The 22,145-nt window shown below is 36.7% G+C and overlaps 1 protein-coding gene across 8 annotated transcripts in view; it reads right to left on the reverse strand.

The window, feature by feature from the left end:
- Positions 1 to 22,145, reverse strand: part of NEDD4L (NEDD4 like E3 ubiquitin protein ligase) — a 478,713-nt gene that overhangs the window by 184,921 nt on the left and 271,647 nt on the right. For 4 of the 8 annotated variants that reach the window (XM_043980380.1, XM_043980369.1, XM_043980373.1 and 1 more), the window contains exon 1: positions 9,525 to 10,869. In XM_043980380.1, coding sequence (XP_043836315.1) covers positions 9,525 to 10,712 — 1,188 coding nt within the window. In that variant the 5' untranslated portion in view covers positions 10,713 to 10,869. Of the gene's footprint in view, positions 1 to 9,524; positions 10,884 to 15,665; positions 15,720 to 19,106; positions 19,146 to 20,714; positions 20,732 to 22,145 lie in introns of those variants that run through there. The other 4 variants (XM_043980385.1, XM_043980391.1, XM_043980397.1 and 1 more) reach the window with 3 other exon arrangements.

A 22,145-nucleotide genomic window follows, 5' to 3' on the forward strand; every position in this document is an offset into this window, starting at 1 on the left:
AAGTTGCTCCTTGCATTTGTGTGTTTCTCAAACCTTTTGGAGCTCTTTAAGAACTGTGAGGATCTTTACCATCTTGGCACATCCCTTTCAAAAGAGTTCTCACATTCATGCTTTCTTTGCTTTAGGACCACAGAGCCTCAGATTTGGAAGAAAACTTACTCAAGAACATTATCATTGACCTTGTTCTGATGTTACATGTAGTATGTACTTGTTTCTGACATGGATCCTGAAAGGATATGTGGTATCTGTGGTAAGTGCAAGAATTTCATAGAATTGTGACTTCCCAGGCTATCTGGTACGACCCTTATAGCTCATCAAATCAATTAAAAAGTATTTATTGATCACCTATTCTGTGCAAGGTGGGCCCTGTGTCAGGAACAAAAGAACAATGAATGAATTACAACCTGCTTCAGAAGGGGTTGGTCATCTAATATTTGTTTAAAGATCTTCAGTGACAAGGGTTTTTCATGGCCTTTCCAGACAGTCCATGATTTTTTGGATAGCACTAATTACAAGAAAGGTTTTCTTAATATTGAACCCAAATCTTCCTTCATAAAACTTGTATGACTTTTTGTCCTGAGTTTTGTTACCTGGGTATAATTACAAATATAATCCTGCTTCCCCCTTGAATCTGATCAATTTAATATTACTGTCACAATGTGAACCACTGAAGGACCAAGACACGCTTAAATGTTGGTCTTATTATATCATTTTCTACTCATAAGTATCTAGCCGTTAAAAATGCCTAATAATTAAAGCTAAAAGATATAATCACCTTCCTAAACATTCTTCCCTCTGTTTCCCTACCCCACAACCAAGCCCTCCACAAAGCAATATAGATCTTTAGATCTTTATAAATCAGTAGCAAAAATAGGGTAACACTCAAATCACCTTGGTTACTCCAGCATCAGGCCCAAAGATAACATAGTAGCATGTTCCCTGAGAACTTCCCCTAATGAACTTCTCTTCTTTTTCCCCACCCTGAACCTCTCCATCCCCATAATTTCAAACAGGTACCTGACCCAAAATTGAAAACCCTATGAAGCCATCTACAAATGGAATATTTTGATCAAGGAAAAGTAGATCACAAATATTTATACATCCAGCAAACAAAAATTATACTAAGAAAAGATTTAACACAAAAGTCATGTCCTGTTGTGTACTAAAGGGGCAAAACCAACTATAACAATTAGGTGAAGGATAATTTTTCCAGTATTGGATCAGTTTCCACTAAATTCTTTGCTTCAAAGTATTGGATCTAACCAAAATGAACAGTATAAAATATAGCACTATATGGGGCGGCTAGGTGGCACAGTGGATAGAGCACCGGCCCTGGAGTCAGGAGTACCTGAGTTCAAATCCGGCCTCAGACACTTAACACTTACTATCTGTGTGACCTTGGGCAAGTCACTTAACCCCAATTGCCTCACTAAAAAAAATTATATCTATATCTATCTATCTATCTATCTATATATATATCTATATATATATATATATAGATATATATATATAGCACTATGATTTGAGAGGAAAAATATAAAGAACTGATGAAATTAGCCACTCCAAAATATGAATGAATATACTTTTCAGCATCTATAAAGCTAGAATCACAAAAGTAAAGTGACTGATTTTCATATCAGTTCCCAGATGAATGTCAAATATTTATTTCCTAATTATGATTCTAACCACATTGCAGGCAAGTCTCAGAAGTACAAGTTCATCATCACAAACTATACATGTGTGCATACACACAGAACTTGCCACAAAAAAGAAGTAGGGACCTCTACTACCAGGTATGATTGAAATAAGGCAGTGAAGAGGTAGCTAGGTGGCACAGTTGGATAGAGCACCGGCCCTGAATTCAGGAGGACCTGAGTTCAAATCTTACCTCAGACACTTGATACTTACTAGCTGTGTGACCCTGAGCAAGTCACTTAACCCCATTTGCCTCACCAAAAAGAGAGAGAGAGAGAAAGAAATAAGGCAGTGAAAACACTAAGTATGACAAAGTCAAAGTAATGCTATCAATAATCAAGAAGAAAATACAATCAAATGATTGCATACCTACTATGTTCAGCACATTGTGTGTGCTAACTGTTCTACTATAGAAGCAATATCCAATATTATTTCAGATGTACTTTTGTATATTTCAGATGGACTTTTATTCATATTGCGCTGATAACACATGCAGAAGTAAAACCTTGACTGTAGTGCTGCAATAAAGATTCAAGAACTTAGGCTCATGTTAGCCTTCCAGCCATTTACCTAGCAAAGTTCTAAATCAAGAAAGAGAGGAATCCAAGTTAATCAAGAAAAATCACCAACAAAGGATCATCTTTCCTTTTGAGGATTAAATGACCAATTCATTAAAAAAAATTTCCCCAAACATATGTTTTTATTAGAGGGTAGAAAAATGTCTTAAGCAAAGTAGATGATTCTGTGTGTGTGTGTGTGTGTGTGTGTGCGCGCGCGCGCGCGCGTGTGTGTGTGTGTGTGTGTGTGTGCGCGTGTGTGTTTCTACACACACAAACCTGTGCAGTAGGAAACAAAAACAGGGAAGAATTTTAAAAAGATTTATTTTCACATTCCTCCAAAAATTTTGTGACCAGTTTGGAGAAATCACCTTTAGAGACAGATGTGAATGCCTTAGAAGAGACTATAAGACAGGGCAGAAAAGGAGATAGTACAACCATTCACAAAAGCTATAGTTGTTTGGCCCAGAGAGAATGGATAAAAGAAAGGGCAGGTAGAAGTTTGACTACAGAATAAGGTTATTGCATGGGGAAGTGGTGGGCAACTGTTCAATTCGACAAAAAGAATCAAAACTAGCAGATTTATGAAATCACTGCAAAGATTAATTTAAATCTAGAAGCACTTGAAAGTGAAATTTGGTTGTGAAATTCTAAGGCCTCCCTTATTACAGGTGTTTGGGTTTTTTAAAAAATCACTTAGTAAATGTTTACAGAAAAAATTGTAACATGCTTTTGACTAAAGGTCCTAGTTTTTATAGGACAGGATAATTTCAATAAAAGTACACTTTCAATGAAGTTTTGAGAAAGGAGTTATTCTTTCAGAAAATATCTGTCCCAATTTTTGGTTGAGAAAATATTGTCACTATAACTGTGTTTAATGCTAAAATAGAGAGGTGTTTTAAATGTAATGGAAACACCTTAAGGACAGTGACTTATTTTTTCCATTTTTGTCTTTTTATCTCCAGTGTATAGTACACATTGAGCACTTAGGAATTGGTTTAACTGAAATTAAAGGGTCAAATTCTCCATCAATTAAAGGAATGGCTATAATGTCAGTTCATATCCTGGCATCAAAGAGCTGAGTGAGGGGTCACTTCAGGTTCCATTTCTTATGACTTTCTGAATTTAGGATCTGTTCTAATAAGAGGCAATAATTATAAGTAATACTAAATGCAACTAGAGGTAAAAGATACTTTCTTAATTTCATTTTTGGGAGGTAGATTATAGCCATTCCTTTATGCTACTTTCTTTTTTTGGAAGAAGACTAAGGTACTCAGTATATTTATTTCAAAATTGAGACAAGATGTTGAAGACTAACTGGAAACTTAATGTCAAGATTTTCTGTAAAAAATGTTACATAAAAACTCATCTTATGCCAAAGTTCATTATACAACCATACTGTGCTTAACTGTACAGAACTGCATTATAAAAAATGTTCCATGATACATTTAAATATGCAATAAAGTCATACATTTCACCTCTGGGCACCAAGAGAACAACTTCTCCAAAATAAAAATTACAAATGCTATCAGCAAGCATGCCTCATCAAAAATGATCCCAAGCATTTACCCTAATTTCAAGTTCTATAATGGGAAGTGTTCCCCAAAACAGCCATCAACATAACCTGACAATAGCAATATTCATAACTCAACGACCTGCATGAAATTTCCTGTTTCAAATGTAAAATTAGTAATTCTCTGTTGAAGAAGTCATTTTGATGACAGCAAATTAATAAAGAATCACAATTGTTTCTTAAAGATCAAGGAAGCTTAAAAAAAATATCCAGGCAGCTGGAGGACTGGAAAATATCAAAGTAAACCTGTATTTGGAAGAAGATGTGGAGTTGCAAAACAGGTATTTGTCCTAATGGCAGCAAGCATTTCCCCACCTTCATTCCTCACCTGGCTTTTTGAACTTTGCCAGCATGCCTCAGCTGTCATTTCACCCCAGAATTCCCCTCAGTAACTGGGGCCTCCTCATTGTTTCCTTGTTGTCCTTTGTGCTCAAGGAGGACCAAAATGACATCACTATGCTGGGGTCAGGGTACAGTGTGTCCGACTGTGGCTGATCAGACCAATACAAACTCAGAAGGCTCTACCACAGACTGGGCATAAAGAGTCCATAGGAACATTGGAGTGGAGATGTCTCTAAATCTGCCAGCCTCACATTTCTTTTGTTCTTTTTTTCTTTCATTCAAGCTAGAACAGCCACCTCCCCCTGCATCCTTCTCACCTTAGAATAAGTATTCCTCCACTATTCAGGACCCCCTTTTCTCCCATTGATGAGTTCTACCCAGAGCTCCTATTTTGGGGAGGCACCTAGGACAACAAACTTTTATTATCCTCCTGGCTCTATTTCTCACTTTCTGAAATGTGAGGTCCATTCTCCTTTCCCACCTTCCTTTCTAGCTCCCTTTGATATGTCATCCTTCCTTACAAACTCCTTGAAAAGGGGGTCTTTTTTCTTTATGTTTGAACCCCCAGAACAGTGCCTGACACAGAATAAGCATTTAATAAATGCTTAATGCCTTTTCTTGTTTTAGTCAGTGGGCAGCGAGTGAAGCTTTCTGATCAGGAAAAAGACTGAGCTTTACAAATATCTCCTTAAAAGTGGTATGGAAGATACATTAAAGAAGGGGAAAATGTAAGGCAGATTAAATAATTAGGAGACTATGGTTATATAGCAAGAATGTTATAGGAAATGAAATGTGTGATGAATACAGAGACTCATGAAAAGATGTACATAAACTGATGCAGAGTAAAGTAAGCAGAGATAAGAAAATAATATAACAACAATGCAAATGGAAAGAACAATACACCAAAAGATCAAAAGTGAATATAATGATAAAGATCAAGCACACTTGGATGAAATGAGAGGACATGCCCACCCACCCCTTTGGGGAGCTGGAAGATCCATAGGTATTACACATTGCACAAGTTTTCTGACTTTTTCAATGTATTGATCAGTTAGGCTTATTTTTTCCTTTTATATTTCTTTTTTTTTTTGTCTTCAAAAAGTATTTTTTTCTGTATACGATGGCTCTCTGGGAGGGAGAGAGAAGGATACTGGGCATAATTATGAAGATGTTAAAATAAAAAACCGAAGACAACAATAAAAACTTATTTAAAACAACACAAGCCAAGAGATGCTGAGGCCTGAACTGTGTTCATGGAGAAATCAGGATGAACTTAGATGTTGAGGAGATAAAATTGACAAAAAATTTACTGAATGGAGATGCAGGGTGGAGAGTGAGAAGAGAATAGCTGAGGCTCTGAATCTAAGTGACTTGAAGGAGAATTGTGTAAAGATGAGAGGTGGGTTGTGGGAGGAAATGAGTGTGGCAGCTTTGGACATGTTGTTCTTGTGTGACTTTACATAAGATTAAAGAAATGGATTGCAATGGCATAATAGTACTATACTACCTAGGAGTTGGGCAATGAAGAGAAATGGAAAGAAAGACATAAGTTTAAGAGATGGAACAGAACATGTTTGCACAGTATAAGGAAGCAGTCAATAGAACTGTTATTTGATTTATAATAAAAATTCAAATACAAATACACATTAAAGGTACAAAATATTACGTGAGACACTACCAAGGGAAGATAACTGCTAGCAGGAGAAAAGTAGGGAAGATGAGAAAAGGATTCATAGGAATCTTATAGGAGGTGCTATGGATGTTGGGAGTAGAAGAATAGGAGTAATTTCAATAGATAATGCTGTGGTAAAAGGTTACTGAATCTGAGAATTGGGAGCACAGTATTAGTAAAAAACATGAGGTGGAAAATTGAGGAAGGGTGTAAAAAAACACGGAAAAGTGAGTAGCTCAGTTTGAGTTTTATAGATTAGGCAAGAAACATTAGATATGGCTGAAAAGGCACTTCTTATTCATCTGGACTTGATTCATTAGTCAATCTTTTTGGTCCTTTCAAATCTTACATATTGAGCTCTTTAAGGGTAAGAACCAACATTATATTTGACACCTTCTATCCAATTCTGCAAATTCTTAGTATTGTGCAATATATACAGTAGGACTTTAAAATATTTGCTGCTGATGGTGATGATGTATAAATATTGGGCAGATTCTCACATGTAGGTTTTTTTTAAAGGACAGGAAGAATGAGTGGTCATATGTATATGAAATTATGTATCCCTGACAAAGTACTACCAATGTAAAATATAATAGATTTTGAAAACACTAAGCTCAATTATGTGAAATGATCAATGAGCTTTCCTTTCCCCTTGGATAAACCAAATTAACATGTGGATCCCCAAAGACATTCTTAACAAGAGTTAAGTGAAAGAAGCCAATAGTTATTGATAAAACCTGAATCTCCTCTCAGGTTACAGGGCCAATAAGACAGTATAATCACTAGACACAACTGGGTGGAGATTAAACGTTTAAAAAAAATTACTATGTCGATTATGCTATAGCTCCTTATACACATGTATATGTTAACTTTGAGTTCCCAGAAATATAACTACAATTAGTCAAAGCTTAACTTAACCAGGTTATCTTATTTGGAAAATGTCCATTTACTAATATTAGCTTCCTGAGATGGTTGTATTCATTATATTTGCTCCAAGATTATTGGAGCAGTTCATAAATATACATGCATCTTCATATGTTTGAATATGCACATGTGTATGTGTGTGTATGTACACAGCTATCTACATGCATGTATTAATGAAGAGATAGATGTGTATGCATATAAATATACACACATAGACATGCCTATATACATATGTGTGTATATGCATGGAATTCTGAGTATCATTCCCAAATTATGGAAAAAAGTTTCCAGACGTTTATCATGAAACAGATTTGACCCTGTAGGTCTCATTTTTAGTTAATTTCATGAAACCTTATAATGAAATCCAATCTTGGTCTGAAAAAAACTTCTCAGTAAAACAAGATATTTGAAAGATCACAAACACTTGATGGCAGTAGGCCTGTAGACGCCCATATGAATGTTTCCCCTCAAGATAAATAAGGCTGTGGCAGCTGCTGCCTGCACTCTAAGGCCTGGGCTCACATCAAACACATGTAATGCAGCAGAAACAGAGAGGGGAACCTGCTTCTAAAGTAAAGAGAAATTTAAAAATAAAAGGGTTGGAATTCTTTGTGTTGTTCCTTCCAACAACCATTTCTTATGCATGACTTGATAATGTGGGTTTTTCTGAGAGAAGGGCAATGGACTTCAATAGTGGCTCATTGAATTAATTGTCCAAGATATCCAGAGAATACTTTTTTTTTTTTGGCCCTCATTCTCCTGCATGTTTTTGATTAAAAATTTTTCAAGAGATAATTGTATATTCAAATAAATTGAGTTGGAAACACTTAAATTAGAAACCTATTTATAATTTTAAAAAATCCTTAAATGACTTTGTGCCCAAAAGTTAAACTATAAAACTAGCTAATATTTTTGTGCTACAAACTGGATTCCAGAAAGATAGGCATGATCAAAACTGTCCTTTTAGGAAACAAGTTGTCAAAATAAGGTTTTGGATTTTTAAAAAATACTTGTGATAGGAGTGACCCAAGTGAAGCAGTGCACTAAAGACACCTATTCAAGGCAATGAAGGCTTTGAACTCACCCTGGCACATTCATATCTGGGGGAAATAATACTAAAATGTCAGCAGCCTCCCTAACCCTTTTCTATGTAATTATTCTACCACTTGAGGAAATAACATTAGGTTAAAGCAATGACGAAGTACACAGCAGTTTACCAGAAAGGGGTTAGAGATATAAAAAAAGGAAGGGAGTGGGGTGGACTGAGAAAAAAGAGCAAAGATGGGGAGTTGGATAAAGTCATCCAAGAGACAGCATTTGCTTGGGGATAATGCCCCCTTGAAAAAGTGGCACAGTGACCTTAGTGTGGGATATCAATTAGCCCAATAATTACTTATGACGCTAATGTTACAAATTGTTATAGCTCACACATACTAGAGAAAGGAAGCATCACCTGTAGAGCGCATGCATGTGCGCGTGCATGCATGCACACACACACACACACACACACACACACCATCATAAACATAAGCTTTTCAGTAAGGTAAAGATGCTACATGATGCTGAAAGACAAAATAACAACAACAACAACAATGCAAATGACAGGGAGTGAATTCCTTTAGAAAGAACCTCAATCTAGTGCTTATAAACAAAAGAAATCAATCTGATTAAAGTTTTCATAGCATTTGCTCTGCTAGATAGAAAGTCAGAGAGCTGCAGAGTCATCATATGGCCTGGGTGAAGTAAGCAGCTGTCTTTCTGTGCTACATTTCACTAAAAAGGAGAGCAGAAGAGAACAAGAACACACACAAGCAGTAAGGGCCAGAATCCGTTTGAGTGAGTCTGTTTTCACAGCTGGAGATAGGGCACTTACTATTCTATATACAGCATCATTGAGCCTGGAGTCTCAAGTGGGCAGTGTTAAATTGCACTGTAATGCAACTTGAGAATTAATGATTCCCCATAAAAGTTTTTACCCATGCTTAGTCCATAAAGTTATTTTGCTTCAAAAATAAGTAACATACCACATGTACTGCATTACTATTCACATGGAGTACACCTCTTAATTAATCAATGCAAACAAACAAAAGTATCTGAACTAGACAGCCTTTTAACACAGCAGAAAAGAACTTTGGGACACTTATTTATATAAACATTTTAAGAGAAATGAAATCATTAGTTCCATATTTTCTAACACTTTAAGCATAGATTATTCTTGATAAAAAGGCCCAGCACAGGATGAAGCTGCAAATGGGTTCCTTATGGATTTTCCAATATTAACATGTGAACTTTGACTAAACTGGTTTTTGTTGTTGTTGGTTTTTTTTTTTGGGGGGGGGGGGACAGAATTGCTTCTTAAGCACTGAAAAAGGGAAACCATTATATTTTGCCAAAATGAGAACACAAATATATTTGCTTCAGACATAAAGTCAGCTAAGAGAGTGTGAAGACTTATTAGGAACAAGACTTTTTAACTGTTAAGTATTTCCTTGCAAACTATCAGCCAGTCTTATTATTACATTATGATTCCCATCAAGGACTGGATCCACAGATACCTATCAAGAGCATAAAAGCAACATGACTTGAGGTTAGAAATTATGAGTAACCTGGTTCTTTGAACAGGAAAACTTCAAATGCTATAGAAGAAAGCTTCTTTTAGTTGTAATGCCAAATTAAAAAAAACAAAACCATTCCCAGTTTGAATACATTATTTTTGTCTAATGTTCAAACAGGAACATAACACATTCAATGGCTAACTTACCAGAGTGCTTGCTGCTGTAGGAGCAGGTGTGTCTGAGCTACTCTCTTCGAGAGTCTGGTGAGGTTCTTCATGACCACGAGTGACAAGAATTCTAAAGTGTTGTTGTCGGGAATTCTGATCTTGTCTGATCTTAAAAGTACAGCCCTTACCCTGTGGAATCCTTTCTACTGAGTTACTCCTGTGTATTTCAGGACAATTCCTGCTATTGTTAGGAGGTTCTGAATTCACTCTGTCTTCCATTGGGCTAACTCGTTCAGGTCGAGGTTGAACCGGATAAGAAGTACTCCTCTCTAGCCTTATTCTTGGATACCTGACCAACCTGTCCCCCTTTGTTCCAGTAAATCCAAAATTGTAATCACCACCAGGGCTTGGAGTGCTTGTTTGGGGTTGCTGCAACTGGAAAACAAAACATCTTTTCCCAGAGCTAGAAGATACATCTGGCACATGTTGCAAAGACCAACGCCTGGGCTCAGCAGCAGAAGGGTTGTTCTGTACCTCTGATCCAAAGGGCAAGAGTCTAACCTGACGCATATCTGCACTCGAAGCCCGGTGCTGAATTCTTACTCCGCTTATGTTCAAGCCCGAAGCATTCTCATTGCCTTCTACATCCTGGACAACTGAGGGGACAGCATCCTCTTGGTTATCTGAAGGAACTGTACGAAACACTCTGTGACTGCAAGTATTAGATCCATTGATCTGTTGTCCTAAATCATCGAGCAACCTTGGCGGAGAATTATTAGGGGATTCTCTTTCTGAAGTTTCTTGGGAGCTGCTTTGGGATGAAGAAGGTCTACTTACTGGTGCAGTAAAATTCTCTCTAAGGTCTGAAAATTTATAGGGAAGGTCCTCATCAAGAGACTCTGGTGCCCCACACTCATCAGTATGTCCGTTCGCAGCTTTGCGCTGCAGGGAGATTTGCACAGATGAGCTCCTTGTTGGACGGGCATCAATGTTATTCAGCAGCTGAGGGATAAACATGGACGTGCTTCGTTTGAGGGGTCCCACTTCTTGTAGGCTACCGCCACCATACTCTGCTCCATTTTGAGAGAATGGGTGAGGACTGTTTCTCCTTGGCAAAGTGTGGAATGCCATAAAAAAGTCGTCTTCTCTCTCTCGATCTAGGATCTCTGATTCAGGGGCTGTGTTGCTTCGACCAGAGCCAAAATGAAACCGCAGCCGATGGGCCATGGTTTAACAGAAGGGCAGGAAGGGAGAGGGAGACAACAACAACAACAATTCAGGCACTGCCAGAAGTTAAAAATCAAAGACATAAACTCCAAGAAAAATTGTCCCATCTGCCAAACTGTTAGCACTGCACCAACGATAGCGACAGATAGCAGAAATAACCCAAGTGACAAGCTGCATTCCAGGCATGATTGGATAAGAGGAATCAGCGCTCCTGCACACTGGGACAGAGGGTAGGATGGTTAGAGCCACATGACCTTGTTCTCCCTCTCCAATGCCAGCTTCTGGACTTGGGTTTTTTTTTTTTTTTCCTCCCTCTCCCTCTCCCTCTCTTTTAAACAGTAAGAGCCTGAAACAGCACCTTCCCAGCTGCTCTTTTTCCATCAGAAAGGCATTGCCCCAGCAGGCGAGCTCTCACAGCTGACTAGGGCAGCAAACACTCTCAACGCTACTATTAATCTAAATCACATCATATTCACAGGGTACTTCTGAACTGAGCAATTCGTGAGCGCGCGCGCACACACACACACACACACACACACACACACTCTCTCTCTCTCTCTCTCTCTCTCTCTCTCTCTCTCTCTCTCTCTCTCTCTCTGTCTCTCTCCCAAATGAATACGACGTGCCTTCCATGAAAAAATAACCCCACATTTTCCCATATCCCCACTACCTCCTCAGAAAAACCAACTCAGAAAGTAGAAATAGGTCTCAGGTTTTCACAAGCTGCAGATTTTGTTTGTTTGTTTGTTTTGCTGGGTTATTTATGACATCATCAGACTACCATGGTGGAATGCAAACTAATAAAAACATACTATAAATATAATTACACACTACCCAGAAGTAGTTCCCTTTAATGCTAAATAATTAGACTATGATCTACAAGTAAGAAAATATCTATGTGGGGGATGGGGAATTTAAAATACTGCTGAAGTTAATTCTATAAATCTTGCCACTACGCTAAAACTTTTGCCTTAACAGCTACCAAAAAGGAAAGAAAAAAAAGTTAAAAAGAAGAATTCTCACATAAGGAGAGAAAAAGAGCAATAAGAAACACAGCTGGAAAAACTCTTGTCCTTTGTAACATGCTAGGTAGGAAAACCAAAAAGATCTGATATATGTTCAGATTTGCATTACTTTCATACAGACACTATATAGAGGAACTGTTACCCTAAATTAGTGTAATTTGGATGCCCACATGGCATACTCTTGTGCTTCCTAAGAGCCAAAATGGGAAGGTTTTTAAATTCCTAAAAAGTCATCAGTTTCGCTAACTCAGAAAAACACTTGTAAAAAGAATCATTTATAATTGTCTTTTATATTAATTCTTTTTCACGGACCAGAAGTAGCCATTATTTAACCATATAAGTTGACCTGGGGTAGGAAAGGAATACAACCCAAAGAGAAAGGCCAAGACAAGTTTCTATTAAAATCCCAAAGTATAGTTTTGACAACAGATCTGGAATCATGAGTATGGGGTGGGAAGAGTTCAACCCCATGTTTAGACATCCAAATCTGTTTTTTAGCGGCGTGTTTGCAAATGCCAAGATGACCAATTATGAAAGAAATGGAATCTGGCTTGTTCAACACTAAAACTGCCAAGTACCAGCACAATCCCATATTGTCTTTAACAGGCCTCTGAGCCAACAAGAAAGAACACAGGCATTCGTCACACAGAAACGGTTCTGCAGACAGCTTGGTGCAAACCCAGGTGTTAGTATTTCTAAATACAATGTTCAGATAAAACATTCTTTCTACAGCAGTAGAATGGCAAACACATCTTTATGCATTTTAGACTCTTCTAACAAGGAACACTCGAGAGGCAAGAGACAGAACACGAGAAAATCTTCAAGGTAGCACAGTTAAATGAAGAAATAAGGGAAATCCTTTACTTTTCACAGTGCATTCTTCAGGACTAAAAACAGTATGTTAAATGCAAAATTAAGGTCAACCAAAAAAATCATTTATTTCCTTTCTAGGTATTATGTCTCATTTAATTATCAAGAACTAGTATATCTGAGTTGGCTTAGTCTTATCTGAAGGCACTATTCAGTAGAGTCTCTCACACCTAACTTTTTCTGGCTATGTACAAATAAGGCATAGAAAAGAGCAACCCCCATCCCAAAATAAACCCCCCATCTACGTCTAAGTATAAGCATATGTGCATAATAGAATTTAGTTCACTGACAAAAAAAAGTTAGCATTATTTATATACTATATATGGACTTCCTATATACTTTAAATATATCCTCTGTCATACATACACACACACACACACACACACACACACACACACACATATATCCTTCTTATATATACTGTGTGTGCATATATCCTTTATATACTCTATTATGGATTTCCTAGTTCATAATTTTGGGGAAATAAAACCATATTTTCACCAACATTGGACCCATATGTATTGTAATTTAAAAGTTCCTGAGAGACATGAGGAAATATAACTTGTCTCATATTGTTTCTGGAATATCATCAAGCACTTAAGAAGACAGAGTGAACATTACTTGATTACTATAATGGCAGTAAAGGCGCAAACCAATTTAAATTAAATAAAATAGCATGGTCAAGGAGTACCACCCAGGAACCAGAAGGCTTGGACTTAAATACAGCCTCTCTCTTTGACTAAAAAGCTGTGTAACCTGGGACAAGTCACTTTACCAACTCTGTGGTCACCAAATCTATTTCTTCATCTGTGAAATGACCTGGGGAGGGGGGGTGGGGGGGGGGAGAGAGGAGAATATAAGGTTGCTTGTATCTTGATTGATCTACAAAGGTACATTCCAGTTTGTTTGAAAATGATAACAAAGTACTAAACAACTGGAATCTACATTTTGGAGACAGTGAGTAGAAGAAGAGATGGAGAAGACAGAGGAGATGGACAGAAAGTAGTAGTAGTGGTAGTAGTAAGAAGAGGAGGAATAGGAAGAAGAAGAAGAAAAGAAGTAGAAGTAGTAGGGGCAGCTAGGTGGCACAGTGGATAGAGCACCAGCCCTGGAGTCAGGAGGACCTGAGTTCAAAACTGGCCTCAGACACTTAACACTTACTAGCTGTGTGACCCTGGGCAAGTCACTTAAGCCCCAATTGCCTCACTAAAAAAAAGAAGAAGTAGAAGTAGTAGTAACAACAGTAGTAGTAGTAGTAGTAGCAGCAGCAGCAGCATTTTATAGTGCTTTAAGGTTTACCAAATGCTTTACAAATATAGTCTTTTTATCCTCATAACATTCCTGGGAAGTGGGTACTGTTATTTCCCCTATTTTACAAATAAGGAAACTGAAGCAGACAGAGGTAAGGTGGTTTGCCCAGGGTCACCTATCTGTTAAGTTGCTACGGCTAGATTTGAACCTTGGTATTCCAGATTCTATGTCTAGCACTCTAGCTGCTGTGCTATATGTGAAACCAATTGTTCTGGTATGTGATTGTGGAGATTGCCATAGATGCATAGAGTATGTGGTAATAATGGTCTCTTTTTTAAAATAAAAAAAGAGAAGATCAACTTAGCTCTGTAATGTATTTTCCCAATTTAAGCAAAAAGAGGGAACAAAATCTCAAACTGAAAAGCTGGTACTTTTTCTGCATTTTTTTTTCCCTCATTGATATCTGTAGGCTATCTTAACTAAGCTTTCCAGATGGAAATTTTCCTTCTATACTTGAAAAGAAACAACTAACCATTTGGGGAGGATGGGAAAGCTAGTTGATATAGTGGTTAGAGTAACAGGGCTGGAGACAGAAAGATTCGTCTTCCTCCATTAAAATCTGGCCTCAGATAACTTACTAGCTGTGTGACCCTGGGCAAGTCATTTAACTGTTTACCTCAGTTCCTTATCTGTCAAATGGACTGGAGAAGGAAATGGCAAGCCATTCCAGTATCTCTGCCAAGAACACCCCAAATGGGATCATGAAGACTTGGACACAATTGAAAAACCACTTAACAGGGGCAGCTAGATGGTGCAGTGGATAAAACACCGGCCCTGGATTCAGGACCTGAGTTCAAATCCAACCTCAGACACTTAACACTTGCCAGCTATGTGACCCTGGGCAAGTCACTTAACCCCAATTGCCCCCCCCACACACACACACACACAAAAGAAAAACCACTGAACAGCAGCAAAAACCCAATTTTCAAAAAACTGTCACCAAAAAAAGAACCACATTTTTTTTCTCTCATAGGACAGTCCATCCCTTCATTTTAAGTTATTAGATATATCTTGAACTACTTTGCAGAAAAAAAAAAAGCCATATGGACAAGTATGCTTTGGAATTCCTTAAAGTTAGTTTACATGTAGTGAGTAATTCTTAACTAATTATACTACCATTCTATATACCAAACATCAGCACATAAAGAGTCTATCTTAACATTAATAGATTTTATTTTTTACTTACTGGGAGAAAAACACACACCTACACAAATATCACTAATTTTCTCCTATGCCACTAGCACATAAATAGTACAAATATAGATGATGAATATTTAAAATTCTGAAAATATATGGATATTAATATATAAAATTTTCTGACCCATGCCCATGCAGGTGGCTAGACAAAATGACATTGAAAGTCACATACAATGAGATTCAGAGTGATCTAGGTCCAAAGACCTGGGTCCAAGTCTTTTCTCTGCATATACTATCTGTGTGATCCATAGAGAAGCTACTTAATCTTTCAGTGAGCCGAACAACTATATAAGATTATGAATTACAAATGAGTTGACAATCTGCATTAATGGATGAAGTTTCCATGTCAGTTTATTTCCTACGTTGATAAAATCAGAGGTCCAGAACCAAAACTTAAAAGTTTTAAATATATATACATACACACACACACTATTCAAATTTGCTTTGGTATACCGGCAAAAAAACCCAAAACAAAAAAACAGATGTAATTTTCATATTAAGATCATTCTTTGGGGAGGTGGATGGTGGTCAGTGGAAGGTCAAAACTTACCAATCTGTTTTCATCAAATACTTCAAACAGGAGTCTATGATTGGATGGATTTACCTATAAGAAACACAAACGTCACCATCAATAATTCAAAAATAAAAAGAAATCAAAACAACAACAACAACCAAAAACCCCAAACAAAACAATGATAAACTGGAGGGTGCCTCTAACCATACTTGTCTAATCTCAGCCATGTCTACAGTGGCAAGCATCTAAAACAAATTTTTAATTTTCCAGCTGTTATGAACTTTTAGCTACAACACTAAAACAAAAAAGGAAAAAAATACTACACATCTTCTGAGAAATAATTGTAAATGCTTTAAAACTTAATTTTTATCAATTATAAAGGTACTTCCTGAGATTATCTAGAGTCCCATCTTTCCACAGAAACTTGAAGCCTAAGGAGTTGTCTCTAGGCCAGGTCAGAGCTAAGAGCTGTACAGAGAAATGAAAAGAAGTTTCCACAGCTGTGTAATATCTAGGCCAGAGCTAGAGCCAATGGATAAGGGAAGGGGGAAAGCAATTATTAAGCACCTACAGTATGCCAGGCATTGTGCTAAGCAATTTAGAGATAGCTCTTTTGATTCTTGCAACAACTCTGTGAGGTAGGTGCTATTGTTATCTTATTTTACAGAGAAGGAAACAAGCAGACAAAGGCTAAGGGCCTTGCTGAGGTCACACAGCTAGTAAATGTCTGAGGCTGGATTAGAACTCAGGTCTGCCCAACTCCAGGCACTGTATCACCTAAATTGTTTGATGGGTTTTCTTTCCTCTGACCTCAAGCTGCATCACTCTTTCTTCCTCAGGTTCTTCTTCATTCTCTCACTCCTAATCAATCAATCAACAAGCATGTATTAAATACCTACTATGTTCATTAAATGGCACACAGCACAGAATATTTAATTAAATGTCTGAAGTAATCCAGATTTTTTTTTTTTTGGTGTTTTGCAGGGCAATGGGAGTTAAGTGACTTGCCTGTGGTCACACAGCTAGTGTCAAGTGTCTGAGGCCAGATTTGAACTTAGGTACTCCTGAATCCAGGGCCGGTGCTTTATCCACTGCACACCTAGCTGCCCCCTAATCCAGATTCTTAAAAAAGGAGAACACATGAGACACAGCACTTTGGACCAAAAGATTAAAAATGATATAGTGTCAAGGGACATCGGTACAAATATCAACTCTAATATTTACTATCCATGGGACGTTAGACAAATTACTAACTCCTCCTGGGTCTCAACTTCTTCATTTTGTAAAATGAGGGGGTTGGATTAGAATTCCTCAGAGATTCAGTTGATATTTTATAATCTCCTAAAATACCAGAGACATAAAGGCATCTGTAATTACTGCTACATAATAATATTATGGACTTCTCTATATTTCTTTGATGCTTTTTATCTACTTCTCAAATGTTCCATGAGTAACTAGTGCATTATAAATTATAAGGGTACACTTCCAGCCCTGACTGTGACACAAACTTGCTGTGTTATGAAGGTAAGTCATTTAACCATCCAAGATCTTGTTTTCCTAGACGATCAAGTAAAGAGATGACTAAACATAGACATCTCAAAGTTCTTATTGGGTTCTAAACTACTATGACACTGGAGAGAGTAGGAAAGAATTGCCTATTTTTTTTTCTTCTCTACCCATGGAGGGGAAAATTGATTTCTTTTAAAACCATAATTTCAAGGCTGTAGAATTTCTTCTAACAAGTAAGAAATTTTAATGAGTCTCTCAGATTTCTATTACCATTTTTTAAACGGAGCAAGCCCTTGTGTGGCAATTAAAAAAACAAAAAACATGCACACACACCATTTCTGTTTGCAGACTAAATTAATGAGTCCGAGGTTAAATGAAGGCCGAACGAAAGTAACAAAACAATTTTATCAGGAAAAAGTTAGAAAGTAGTCAAGAGATGGTTGAATTTTTGATAGCTTGAAATCTATGACACTGAAAATTAATAGTACTGGAAAGGATAGTGAGAAACTTGGGAAGGTAATAGGTGTAAGGTTGATTTCTTCCTCGAATTTGTTCTTTAGCCTAGCTCAGTGTCAAGGGAAAGGCCTACTAAAACTTTAAGAAGGATATATAGAATTAAATGTGGGCTGGCCAATGTTTGTTGAATAAAAAAGAGTGTGTCCAAATGTCTGCTAAATGTGACCAATGCATTAAACTGAAAAGAGCCTTAAAGTATTTGGAATTTAAAAGAATTCAATATTGCACCACAGAGTTTCATAACACAAGTGAATGGTTTACTTTTGTTCATTAATTTTTCAGTTCTTAACTATTATGAACTTTCTCTATTAGAAGATATATAGAGAAAAGCTAAATGGCATTTACTTTACAATGCCAGCTTCAGATCTGAATGTGTTAAAGAAGCAGTCAACAAGTTTTGCTAGTGCATCATATAACAAACTATTAAGACTATAGGAAAATGGCAGCAATAGACCATTCTGTTACAAAATAATTCTTAGAGATTTTGTGCCATTCTGAGAATAGTAATGCCATTCAATGATTCCCACAGTTGAATCAATTAATATTTCTAAAGTATTAAAGCAATAACTAATAATGTTAGTCAGGTTTCTCCCCAGAGAGCAGCTGTAAAAGATTAAGAACTACTGACATTTTACCTCATTTGGTGATATTTATAACACAAAAGTCACTTTCTTCTAAAAAGAAATTCAGAATTGAACATCAAAGTTTTTCATGGTTGAAAATTTTAATTCTGAACTTTAGAACATTTTTTGCCAATATCAAAACATCTTCATTACATTCCTACTAAAAATTAATTTTAAAAAATACATCCAAGTATTATATTAAAATGTTTGCTCTTTCCCCATATACCTTAACTAACATTTAAATGAGTCAAAAAGGGATATACGACAGCTCTTCTAACACTTCTTTGCTGTTGTTTTTAACATTTTAAACATATTGCTTAAAGGAGACTAAATTTCAGACAGTAAATGCTAGATATTAATTGCCATGTGGCAGTCATAGTTATGAAATATGATTATATGTAAACATACACCCATGTACAAAGAGAGCCCCATTTACACAATCCTCTAAAGAAAGCGCACTACTGCTGTGCTCACTGCATTAATAAGTTAAGAATGAATAAGCAGTTCCATTTTTTCCTCATTTTTAGATTTTTTTGTGATATTTTCTTCCATTCACATAATCATTATCCCAGAATGAAGCAGTGTGTCATATTTTGTTTCTAGCATGCCTGGCCTCTTGAATTTTCCTCATTTGCCCCTGGTTTAGAGAAATTGGGATACTATGTATCCTGAAAAAAGAAAAAAAAGCTTAACAGCCAAAATGTTCACCATCCAACAAAATTTAAAATAAGCAGTAGTACGCCTTCTCTCCCCAAAATAAATCAAAAGAAAATGTGTCTAGTTATTATTAGGAGCAAATTGGTATAAACAAGTTTAAAAAAAAACTTACTCTAAAATAAAATTCTTCATTCCATTTTGGATTCAGTGTCTGTAAGAGAAATTATTTATTTTTAAACATGTTTCATAATCTTTATAACTGTTATGGGTTTCTAATACAATTGAAGTCATAAAATTTATATGTATATTTTTGTGCTTATAAAGAAAATACGCTGCCTAGGAAATCCAGAAAATAGCCAAAAAACTGAAAACAAAACAAAACAATAAAAAGCCCCAACCATGTAGCCAATTGATTGAAATTCTTCCACAGAGAAAACTGTGTGGGAGTGCATTTATGAAGCAGAGGATCTAAAAATAGATTCTAGACTATTAATAGAAATCTATCACTAGAACAGAGATCATCAGGGATCTATATGGAGACATTGTGGTGAAGAGAAGAAACCATGTCATTTATTAAAACAGAGATAATAACATGACACAAAAGACGAGGATGAACTTAACTGTCTATCCTCTATGGAGCAATAAAATGCTTGGGGGAAAGGGTAGGAAGACTGGTTTTGTTTTAAATTTAGCATTTGCTAATTAAAAATTAAAAACAGCTAAATGTGGAGGGAATCTCACAAAGGGGATCATTTGTATTAACGAAATCAGAAAAAACCCCATAAGATACAAACCAAAGGGGAAAAAAATTTTAAATTATAGGACTAGTCTTTTTTTCCCCACAAATCATATATGCCTATATAATATGATACACATTTATTAATTGTGAAACAGAAAACAAAAATCATTAGTCTGCTTGGTATAATGTACATACCCAGACGTACAGCATGCCCCCAAATGAACCAAGATCGTATTTCTAGAAGTTTGCCAATCTGACTTTTAGTCTTATATGGGAATGAGAATTTACACACATACACAAAGATGCATAAACATATGCATTTGAAAAGAAAAATAGCTATAAAATTATTTTGACAACTCCTCATTCAGCTGCTGATGTAGAGTAGCCAGATTCATGCAGGATAATCCCTCCCATTATCAACCTATTTCTTTAAGGTAAGGTTTCATGGAAAAAGAAAAAGGCAAGAAGTCTTCATTCTGCACCATTACCTATAGATACAAAAGACTGTCACACAAATTGTACATTGTGCTGGCATTAAAATGTCAAGATTGCCTTTTCTCCACAAACTCTACAACTAAAGATTTTTAAAACCCCAATAGATGAAGTTGCAGTGTTTTTTATTGAAAAGTGTGCAAGGGGATAAGAATGAGAAAGATACACAGAAAGAAAGCAAGAGATACATTAAGGAGAGTAAGGAAGAGAAGGGAAGGGAGAGACAGGGAAGGAAAGGGAAGAAAAATAGGGAGAAAGGGAGGGAGGAAGAGGGACAAAAGGAAAGGAACGGAGGGAGAAGGAAAGAAAGGAGGGGAAAAAAAGATTTGATGTGATGTCAGTCACCTAGGCCCAGCACTCCCATTTCCTGAATAAGGATGCAATCTTTGAGACATGCATTCTATCAATTCCCGAGGAACAAAGGTAAATGGAAAACGAGAGAACAATAAAAATGTATAGTAATACACGGCATGGAGGAATAACAGAGAGATGAAGAGAATGAAGATGAGAGTGATTCATCAACAGTGAGAACAGGACAGAAATACTAACCAGGATGTTGGCAGTCGACTACCCAGGAGGCAAAGAAAGGGAAACAGCCACCACTGCAGACGCAGGGGTGCAGGGGCAGGGAGAAGGAAAATGTTTGAAAATCCCCACTGCAGAAAACACTTCTCAATACTAGAAAGCTATTGCTGCTTTTGTTTGTTTTGTTCTGTCTCTCTTGAGAGAAAGTGGGCTAGCAGAGCCCTGCACTCACTCCTAGCCAGCTTCCTTCCTGCCACACTGATGGCTGAGCAAATGACAGCTAATAATGCAGGAAACAATGGCCGGCCACCAGCGTTCTCCACGGGAAGCTCCCAACTAATCAAAACATATTCTGCTATTTTGAAAACAGATTTTTAGTGCCAGGCACCATGAAACAGTAGAGACTATACAATCATCATTTTTCCTTTCACAAAATGACCTCTATCATGAGCTCAGAGACGTATTTCATGTTGGCCATGCAGCAGAAAGACAGCGTTACAGTAGCTAGGATAGGGAAATTCAGCAGTCAGGCAAACTCCAAATCGCTTGATTGGGTCAAGAGTAAACCACACAAAAACAAAACCAAAAAATTTAAAGGGTTAAGGAAAACTAATAATCATGTTCAAAATTATAATCAAGTGAAAATAAGAATGGTATTTTCATAGAAAACATTGGTGCATTGTTAAAGTTTCCTGCTTTATAAATGGAAAACATGCAAATAGCCAAGTAGAACCAGAGGTACAAGTCTATTTTTTTTCCTAATTACTCTTTTATTTTATCTAGTATGCATAAAGCTAAACAAGCATTTAATTCTCTTTGACAGTTGTTTCTTCTTGTACCTCTCAAATCCAGATGGTGCTCAGTTTACTGAAGATCTATTTTAAATTATATATCTAAACTTAAAATATTTGCAACTGAAGCTATAGAATGAGGACAAACACAAATAAAGGCACCTGCTTAATTTTGTTTAAAACAGACATGTTGTAATTTAAGAACAAAGTTTTTCATTATATCTATTAAAAATGAGAGGAAACTTTTTTTCCCCCTTAAACAATGACTAACTGAAACTTTTTCTAGTCTTAGATGCGATATGGCATAGTGTATACTGAGCCAGTCTTGGGGCTTAGGAAAATCTAGGCTCCAGTGTTAAGTCTGAGTCTCAGGGGCTGTGACCAAGATCAAGTAATTGACCTTCATAGGTCCCAGTGGCTAAGACCATAAATTATCAATTTATGTATCAGTGAAGAAAGTATCTATACTAGGAATTCCCTACATAGAATTCCAGGTTTCTAAGTTGCCCTATCTCTCCCCATCTCCCCAAGGCTTTTTAATCAATTGAGGAACATTTTTTAATATGCCAGACACTGAGTGTCCAAATATGAAAGAAAGACAATTCTTGGGCCTCAAATCCTCAGCTATAAATAAGAGAGTTGAATTAGGTGGCTTTTAAGCCAA

Source organism: Dromiciops gliroides, chromosome 1 (assembly GCF_019393635.1).
Source record: "Dromiciops gliroides isolate mDroGli1 chromosome 1, mDroGli1.pri, whole genome shotgun sequence".
In the NCBI taxonomy this organism is placed as follows: Eukaryota; Metazoa; Chordata; class Mammalia; order Microbiotheria; family Microbiotheriidae; genus Dromiciops; species Dromiciops gliroides.